The sequence below is a fragment of the Crocodylus porosus genome, unplaced genomic scaffold (genome assembly GCF_001723895.1).
Source record: "Crocodylus porosus isolate Cpor-Errol unplaced genomic scaffold, CroPor_comp1, whole genome shotgun sequence".
In the NCBI taxonomy this organism is placed as follows: domain Eukaryota; kingdom Metazoa; phylum Chordata; order Crocodylia; family Crocodylidae; genus Crocodylus; species Crocodylus porosus.
The window spans coordinates 4285165-4295181 of record NW_017728906.1 but is presented as its reverse complement, the minus strand read 5'-3'; the positions used below and the strand labels follow the sequence as shown (position 1 = coordinate 4295181).

The 10017-nt window shown below is 42.9% G+C and overlaps 1 protein-coding gene across 6 annotated transcripts in view; it reads left to right on the top strand.

The window, feature by feature from the left end:
• BBX (BBX, HMG-box containing) overlaps positions 1–10017 on the top strand; it is a 182074-nt gene that overhangs the window by 32723 nt on the left and 139334 nt on the right. For 2 of the 6 annotated variants that reach the window (XM_019528623.1, XM_019528620.1), the window contains exon 2: positions 3578–3630. The exons of 3 other annotated variants lie outside the window; for them this stretch is intronic. In XM_019528623.1, coding sequence (XP_019384168.1) covers positions 3628–3630 — 3 coding nt within the window. In that variant the 5' untranslated portion in view covers positions 3578–3627. Of the gene's footprint in view, positions 1–3577; positions 3631–6387; positions 6577–10017 lie in introns of those variants that run through there. One more of the 6 variants, XM_019528621.1, reaches the window with a different exon arrangement.

Sequence of the window (10017 nt, the reverse complement as noted above, 5' to 3'; positions counted from 1 at the left end):
GAGCTGTGTGAGGGCCCGATGTTTCTCTCCACGGCTGCAGTGCCTTCCAGGACCGCCCAAGCTGGGTGCCTGTGGGTGGGTGGGTGCCACCAGGAGGGTGGGGGGCAGGCACCACTGCCATGGAGGTAAACACTAGGCCCACCCCCCTAGCCCATGAACTGCTCCACTCCCTGGCAGAGCCCTCTCTTCCCCAGCAGAGAGGCAGGTAAGCCAGTGGGGTGTGTGCACGACATGGGGGTTTAATCAGCCGTAAATTGAAGCGTTTGTTTGTTTGGTTTTTTTAATCCACCGCTTCAATTTAGGGCCCCCACTTTGTCTATGCATGCCCTTAGTGGCATTTTTCTGGCGCTTTTATTTAATAGCTGATTAAATCAGCTATTGGATAAAAGTGCCAAAAAGCCCTGCTGAAGCGTGCTGTCTATACAGATGCTATGGAGCTGGGTTGAATTAAATGCTTTGCTTCTTCTGGTAAAGCTTGTTTTATTATTTTTTTCCATGTCTTTCAGTGCCCTGAGGCACTGCAACCATATTTGAATGGAAGCCTTAGTCACCTGCTTGCTCTAGGTCAGGGGTTCCCAAAGTTTTTATGCCACGGCCCAGCAAACCACAGCCCAGAAGTCACAGCCGACCACGGCTGGAATTTCTGGCTGGAAGACAGGTAAAAATAATTCCACCCCCTGGGTGGGAGGGCCACGGGCCCTGCAGAAAGAACTGTGATCTCTCCACTTGGATTTGTGGGGCTGTGGTTTGCTGAGCCGTGGCCGCTTCTGGTCCAGTAGCTGATCGCATTGCGGAGCTGCAGGTGACCTGCTGTGGCCCAGGGATTGAGAACCCCTGCTCTAGGTCATTCGACACACACATATTTTGAAACTATGACTTGCATGCAAGACACCAATACTTATTTTCCAACAATAGTTTGAGAGTTGATTCCTCTTGCATTGCACATTATATTTATATCCCTGTCACGTAGGTTTGTTGAATGTGTTGACTCTTTAAGTCAGTAAGTTCATATTCCAAAAAAAGAGACCTTAGGCATGTAAATTATCAGATGTGTTCAGCAAACATAACTTTTGTATATGGGGAATCTGCTTTGTGGTCTTATACCATGGTGTTAAATGCTGCAGAATAGAAGCCTACTTTTTGTTTAGCTACACTTCCAAACAGTGAGGGGAAAAACCACAGACCAACAAAAGAAAAACGTAGAAAATTTTGATTGAAAAGGAAGGTTGAATCAGTTAGTTTTAGATGCCATGCTGACAAGCGCTGTATACAAACTCTCATATAGAAAGGGATTTAGACTAGCCAGTGATTCACAAGTCAGCTAACCATTTCAGGTTTTCAGACACAAATGGACTTCATAGTGCAAACAGCAAAGGCAAATCAGGTATAAGAAACATTAAGCTAAATTTGTCACCATAAGTGAAAAGCTGTGATTTTAAAGTGAGATCACAATTAGTCAAAGGTAATCTCTGATTTTACAAAAGGATCCTAAATGTTGTGTTTGTGTTCACTGGTTCATTCCCTCCCCAAGTACCCACTGTGGAATAAGCTAGTTGATGGCTAAAAATGGGATGACTCAAACATAAAACATCTGCATTAAGATGAGGAAAGTTCTAACATGGGTTACTGTGCATATTAGGTGCCCTGAACATGGTTATCCTTCATGATGTAGTCCTTCTCTTCTGTGTTCCTTGTTCAGACCGCTACAGACTTGAGTAACAACTGCCAACCAGGTTTTGTCCTTGGTTTTGGAATATAAGCACTAGGGGCATGCGTTTGATTTTCTGAGTGTCTGTCATTCAGGGGGACTGTGCATTGGAGGTGGCTGTCACCCTGCTGCATAGCAGCCCCTGTCTGGTTGCTCTGGCAGCATGCTATCAGGTCCTTGCTCCCCCTGCTGGCTCTGTTAACCCTCAGCAACACCAAGCCAATGTGCTGTTTCTCTTGCTAAAGACAGCTGCTTTCACTGAAGCTGAGAGCTGTGCTGCAGGTGGCCTGGCTTGGGCAATCTGTGCTTTATACTGGTGATAACAAGGCAAAGCTGGGACAATCCTCTCCTGTGAGAGGTAGGTTGTCTTTTCAAGAGGAAGGACAAAGGGTGGGGAGGGAAGGGAAGCTGAGCTGAGTTGAACCAGAAACAGAGGTACTTGGGAGTTGTTTTGGACTCCTCCCTTGAATATATTGGTGACTGGTTATTTTCTCTGTCCCTGCTCTTTTTCTTCTTCCTTTTTACTCTTCAACTAGAAAGAAAATTTGCAGGGAAAACATAACCTGAAAGTCACTAACCTGGCCAGCCCAGGCCTCTTGAAGTTCCCTTGCCTTACTCTGGGCCTTGTTGCTCTGGTTTCTCCAGAATAGCTGTTCTTATACACCAGCAGATCTCCAGCTTTTCCCGGCAGTGCAGACTACAGTAATTGCTTTTAAAGCCACTTCTGTTCTTCCTTGGTCTTCCTTTTTTGGGGCACTCAGCATGTGAATCAAGAATTGGGACCTATGACTTTAACAGGGTCAGGCCTCTGCTATCTGGAACTGTAGTGGAGAGGGTTAGGAATCTGACAGATGCGATACCAGCAAGCTAAATGTTGCAGCCAGACTTTCAAAGCATCTTGTATAAGGAAGAGCTCTAGCATCAGAAAAATGGCTGCTGAAGTCTTTGTGGCTTTTGAACTGTTGTGTTGCTCTTGATCCTTGTCTAATAATAAACATCCAGGGAAGTACTAAGAGTTCAGGCTTCCCAATATTCAACCTAACCTTGCATAATTTTTTACTTAGACTGCATAACCTGGTACAGAAATCATTCATATGGTAACAGCTGCATAATTGTTTTCCAATAAGAAGACTTTTTTAAGGTCTTCAGTTACATTTCTTAAGAATCCAAGTGCGGTGCAAAGGATTTAGTCAATGGTATTAGAAGCTAAAGGTGGTTTGTACTGAGTAAAGACTGCATGTTTGGTTCAGTTATTAAAGGATTTTGTATAACAATTGCAAACACTACAAAAGGAAATTTTTTTAAACAAACTTGTATATAGTGTCTGTTTTTAATTGAGCTTGATGTTTTACCATAGTTTTCTAGTTAGGAGGGAAGCTAGTAAGCATAAAACTAATTCAAATAAGCAAAACGAAATAGATCTTCAACTGCTTTGAGAATTTTTGTTTCACTGTCAAAAACATATTTATCAAATGTTGTAACTTACTGTACAGCTTGGAAAGAAGACGATATACTTTTTTTAAGGCACCTAAAGTATATAACGTGAACATACTGCTTTGCATATAAGCTATAAAATAAAGAGACTCCTCTAATAATATGGGTTCTCAAAATCTATTTTGTTTCTAAATCTTAAGTTTACTTCCATGAATCCTGAACAAATTGGCCAGTAACAACAGCAAATTAAAGAAGAGTTGAGGTTAAAATGGATTTGATTTGAGTCCAGCTAATGTGCCACAACATTATTAAAGTATTACAAAATTCTACATCGTAAAGGCCCAAATATTATTTCTTAAAGTTACCTTCTCAGTATCTGTTCATCTTAGGGGTAAAAAAAAAATCTCTTTTATTTTTTCTTTTTGCCAATTTCAGGCGGCAAGGTTAAGGATGGGTAGACTGGCACAGCAAAATCTGGTGTGGTGATGGTGAGTGATGAAGGATGATACAGCAGTGGGGCATTTGTTAGATCTATTTATTCACTGTTGCTTCCAGACTAATTCTGGGGGGGTTTGAAATTGTAAGGTGTTTTTTTTCTGGGAGTGGGAGGAGGGATTGTTTTGTTTTTTGTGTGGGCATTATATTATTTTCTGGGTGATACTAGGAATCTGATGAAAATCGTTTTCAAGCTTATATGGTTCACTTTGTTTATTTCTTACCTTTGTGTTTGGTTTTTTTTCCTCCCCCCCTCAAAAAAAAAAAATCATTTTCCTCTTCCATCACCTCCTTTTCAGTAATTTTACTTTTGAAAAGTACCAGACCAACAGCTGTGGGGAAGTCAGCAGTGTCATAGATACATTCAGCCTTTCCATTTCTATCCCCCACTTTTGCACCGTACACTGAGACAGTTTGGTTGCCAATTTCCTTTTCACCCGCCTTTATTCTGGAGGACGGGGAAGGTTGGAAAGCCTATCAAATACATTTTTGACAGTGCTAGTTAAGTAGAACTGTCAAGTTACTATTCAGAGTTACTGTTCAGGATGGTACAACCTAGCCACTGCATTGGCAAGGATATGAATTAGAAATATAGGCAGTAATTAAACAGCTGAGCTTGGAAAAAAAAAGAGGACATGAATTAATTCACAGGTATGGATTGGCTACTGTATATTTTAGGTAAGTTTACTTTTGATAAGATGTGCTAACCTGAGATGTCACAAGCTCTAATTCCATTCGATTTCAGAAGGGGATGATAGGATGACATAGGAACCTTTTCTCATTCTTGTAACAAACTGTTCCTATCAAAATGATGCAGCACACATCCTTCTATTCAATAATCATTTTCTAAAACAGAACTGATATACTCTTAGCATTACCTTTCTCTTTTCCATTCATCCTGTCAATTCTGTGCGTGTACCTGCAGCACAAATAGAGATAAACAATCAAGCAACTTGATGATGGGTAAGATTCCATGTCATGTGATAGGTTATGAACAATTAGAACTACTCCTACATATTAGTAGGTTATAAACTGACTGTACATACTCAAGGAAAACAACCTGGATATCAGTATGGTGAAAGCGGCTAATCAATATGAAGAACTGGTCAAAATAAAAGGTTGGGTTGGATTAAGAGAGGCATAGAGAATAATTCAGAAAATCTTAATGCTAGTCTGTCACTTGACAGCAGATTCCCATGTTGAATGCCTTGTGTAGTTTAGGTTCCCTTTACGAGGGATTAGATAATAAAGGCGGTAGAGGCATGAAAAGCCTTCCTATGGGGAAGAGACAGGAGAGGAATATATCCCATGAAAGGTATTGAGAAGGTTAGTTGGGCACCCACAATTGCCCCCTCGTAATACATAATCAAAAGGACATCTGACAAAACTGAAATGGTTAGAAATATAAGTACCAAGTTTTATGCTCCCCACAATTCAGAATTAAACTGAAATTTCTACCACAGGAAGAGACAAAGCACTTCAGATTTAAAAAGGGTATGCCTCCATATAAGGACACCCTCCACAATTACTGTAGCTCAGTTCAGGAGAAAAATTGGGACTCTTTACTGTGAATATAGATATATGCCCAACTACCTGCTGTTTGTAAGAGATTTGTTCTACTAGCCTGTTTTCTATTTCAGGGTTTGACTCTTCTCAAACCACTGTTAGGGACTAGTCTATCTAGTTTTGTATCTTTAGGACTGATGCAATTAAGCACTCCATGTGATACATTTAGGATTACTTTGAGAATGGTGAGACTTGTTATAAGTTGTATTATTTTTCCAAACTAAACTGTTTAGAATTTGCTGTAGTATTCTGTTCCATACAGATTTTTATGATGCCTTGCTCCTGGTAATATCCAGGGGCTTTCCAATAATTCATTCAGCAAGATGACTAATGTCTATATTATCATAGTTGTGAGGAACTAAAATTTATAAAGCAAAGGAAGTGTTTACTTACAATTAAAACACAGCTAAATGTCCTCTCGAATTCCTTCCCAAAAGCTTCACAACTCTCTGGGTCAAAATTATTCTCTTAAAAAATCTCTTCCCCTTCATCTAAGAAATTTAGTTCATCAAAGAAAATTACTTGTGCACAATAAGTAGCAATTGTTACTGTTACAACAAATACTATAACCTCACTTTTTAGTGCATAAAGCTAATGCAGTATATTTAGGACTGAAAGGCCGTTATCCTATTTTTGAAGATAGCATTTCAAAGTTACATTGCTGCAGAAGTGAAAGCAAGTTTAGTGGTGTACAGCTGTAGCCCGGCTGTACTGGCAGCCTTTACTGAGAACCAAAAACGAAACAGCAGGGAACATTGCGGAATCAGGATTTGAGCTACATGGAGCAGTATAGGGCAGGACTTAAGTGACTTGGCAGAATGGCGTGAGGAAGTTTCCCTGTGTGTTACCTGTACAATGCCTGGCTCTGTCTAAGCTTCTCAAAGCTATTCTTTCATGAGCACTACAAATTCAGTAATGCACAAGGGAGGGCAGAGTTTGTTGGGGAAGTGGGGGTGTTATTGGTGTTTATGTTAGCAGTGGTACTGGTATTTCAGTAATGCAGTGGTGTTAGCTATACTGCCAACAACAAGCTATAAGCACCGAGCCCTGTGTCTGCTCCACTTTCCCTCAGCTCAGCCCCTTTCTGCTCCGCCCCATCCCTCCTCTCGATGCCACTGACATCAGCTTCCTGCTTTTCATGAGAACTTTTTTCCTTGAAGCATTAATACTCCTTCTCTAAAAGGACTATTTTCATAAGTCTGGAGCTTGGCATTTGGGTGGCTTTGGTCTCTTCTGACAAGCTAACATAAGAGGCTGAGCGAGCAGTATCATCATGATTTGTTTTATCACGCTGTGCCAGTATGCAGCAGTCTACCGATCTGACTGTAACCGAAAGTATTTCTGTGAGAGGTCTGTAACTGAAAGTTGAAGAGGTGAGTGTTGGCTTTAGATACTGTAGGTTCAGGCAGTTTATAAAGTAAGCAATCACTGTATTGTGCTGACTGATTGAATATTTTCAACTTCTAATACAGCTGTTACAGCATACTCAGGAAATGATGGTTCAAGTTTTGTGAAATAGAATAGTAAATAAAAATTCATAGTGTGTAAACTAGCTCTTCCTTGATTAAAGCCACAGATAAATAAGACTTTCTAGAGGCACAAGAGACATGACAAAAATAAAGTTAACTCTTAGCAATTTGCAGTAGACAAGTATTTTCAGGATAGGCAGTTTCTGACTTTTCAGAGGATTTACTAATACCAAAAGAAGACTGGTCTGGGATTTAATAATAATAATAATAATTATTAAGGAGACAGTGTAGCAAAATACAGTTAATGGAAAGACTCAGATATATATAACTTCATGTGTAGAAATACAACTACACATATCAGAGAACCCAGTCTGGGAGTTTAAAGGAGTCCAAGGTAGTTCCCTTTGAAAAATCCCAGCCTGAAAGCACTGGACCTAAGTTTGTTACCTGGATAACGTGCCTGGATATAATTATAGTCATAATAAAGTAGAAATGACAGGTACTGTAAAACCAGAAGGAATGATAGATAATGATACTGGGTGGTAAAAAGTAGGACTCTAGGGTTAGAAAGACATTTCAAATAAGCCATGAAGCTAAAACAAAATAATACAAAGGGAAGAACTCATTGATTTGTAGAAAATAAGCACCAATTATGAAAATACTCTCACACATTAGTATAATTTCAATTAGATTTCTCCCACAAATAATGTTTTAACCTCTCTTGTCAGCATTGGAGTCTATATCTGCTGTGTTTGTGAAAAATCAAATTTATTTATCAAAATTTGACGCAGTAGCACAAGGGATTGTGCTAAAACAAAAGTTATTTAAAAATTTCAGTCTTCAGTTAAAGAGCTTTGATTAACTTCTTTAACAGGTCTACCATTGCTCCCAGAAATGCATTCTGTGCATTAAGCAAAGTTTTGTCCTTTGTGTTTTGGTGAATTGTACCCAGAGATAAGCAAGTGACCTATCTGCAAGCTAGTTAGTGTGCTGGGGAACATGTATTGAATAACAGAATTTCTTCTTTAAGAAGGAAGGAATGTTTGACTTGCAAGGTGTAGTACTCTCTTTTACATGAGTCAGCAAGCATTTGTTTGTACCTTCTGACAGACTCTAGTAACTAACTGTGAACTGGTCAGTGGCATTTTGTTTCTGTTTTTTGCTGTTGTACAAAATTACCTAGGTGTCTTGCTCATTCTTTAGTGCCTGTTTTGTTCTCGCTGCCTGGAGGCAATCAAATTAATAAACATCTCTGAAGTTCTGGTGTAAAGTATTCCAAGCAGGATTTTTTAACATGCTCTTGCAATTCTGAAATGACAGGTGGTGACTCCCATCAGAACTGTTCAGAGGATCTTACTGCTTTAGTAAGATCACTAAAGAGAAGTTGGTTAACTTGCCTGCTACAAAGAAAGTAGTAGCATTTCACATTGTAAACAAGAGGTGTTCATGTTGTTGCCGTGGGCAAGATCTTGTCCAATTACCTATGTTCCCAGAAAGCATAGGTCCTCCTGAGGTACCTGGAAAAGCTCTCCATAGCTTTCACTTGCGCAGGACTTTTCTTTACATCTGTAGTGAATTTGGGGGAATACAAAAATGTCCTTGTTTCATGTTCCTTTTAAGCAAGTAATATACACAAGGTTGCCATATTATAAATACTCTATATCGGGGTGCTAAAGAAATGGGCCAGATCTAAGCCACGGAGCCGTAGCATCAGGTGAAAGCTCTGGCACATGATGCCACCCATGGGTCTTGGAGCAGATCCACATGTAGTGTGCACTGAATCACCCCTGCATGGGGCTGGTCTGGGGCATGTACTGCATGTGGTACCCATGCTGCAGTGGCCCTATGCACTGGATCCAGCATGTGGGGCCTGTCTGTGGGACCAATGTAGTTCGTGGACCAGCCCCACACTGTTCATCTGACCCACTGGGCCTAGTGAGTTTGATCCCTGCTCTATATGGAATGATGATGATAGATGATCACTCACAAACAAGTAAGATTGTCTTCCAAGGATCTTAATAGTGAGTCTGCAGGTGACTCCATAGCCCAATTCTAGATCCACGTCTTGTTGCAGTGGGGACAGGTGTTTCCAGGAGGGATGGGCACTGTGGTGCTGCATTGGATGTTCTGATGTTCTTTTTGCCTGTTCCTCTTTTCCTGTTCTTTTTGTCGACAAGCTGTTTCAGAGTGTTGAGGTCTCTCCCAAAGAGTCTTCCTCCATTTTGTTCGGTCCTGACTGAGTAAGGGTCTTCCAAGTGTTGATGTTGATGTTACACCTCTTTGGGCGAATCCAGACGAGCAAGCACGTGCCTCTTGACCCGCCTCAGACCCCTTTGAGGTGGGGCAGAAGGCACATGCAGAAAGAAAAAATGTTCCCTGTGCTGCATGTTTGCAGCATGGGGAGAAAATAAGACCCCTATATGAAAACACTCTGCAGAAGAGCGCAGCAAGGCATGGTCCTAGACCGTGCACGGAGCCAGCAGAGAGTCAGTCCTCCAAAAGAGACGCTGTGGTTTCGGCCAGAGCATCTCTTTGGTGCTCCTGCTGCCCCCAGCCCTGGTGCTGTCCAAGGTAAGTGTTTGTGTGTGGGGGAGTGGTTCGTGGGTGAGGAGTGGCAGGGGGATGTCAAGGGGTTTGGGGAGTGGTGGAGGGGATGTCCCTGGGGCTGTGGGGGGTGAGGACCTGGCCCGGATCTTGGCAGCTTGCTAGTCTGGCTTTGCACCAAAGCAGGTCACATGGCTCTGGGAGGTGCGCACAGGAGCCGTACCTCCCGGAGCCATGTGATCCGCTCTCATGCAAAGCTGGATTAGAGAGCCACATGTGGCTGGGCCAGGTCCTCATGCCCCGCAGGCACAATGGGGCAGAGGTGGGACATGGTGCTCAGCCAGCCCTGGGGCCCATCTGCCACCCGGCTGGACCTGGCCCGGCTGATGGTAACAGGACCCAGCACGGCATGTGGGAACCATGTGCCAGGCCCAGCCAGGTCCTGGGGCCCTTCTGCTGCCTGGCTGGACTGGGGCCATGGCAGCAAGACCCAGCATGGCATGCGGTCCCTGCGTGCCGGGCCCAGCCAGGTCCTGCCACGTGGCTGGGCCATTCCTATAGCAGCAGGACCTGGCCTGGCATTCGGGGAGTGTGCGGAGCCCAGCCGGGTCCAGTCAGCCCTGGGGCTGCTTGTGCTGCCCGGCCAGACGGGGCAGCACAAGCAGCCCCAGGACCAGCAGGACGCACCTGGGCTCTGCATGCTCCCCGCACACTGGGCTGGGCTGGACAGCATGAGCAGCCCAGGGTCAGGAGGGCCTGGCTGGGCTCCACACAGTCCCTGCGCACCAGGTCGCGCTGGGC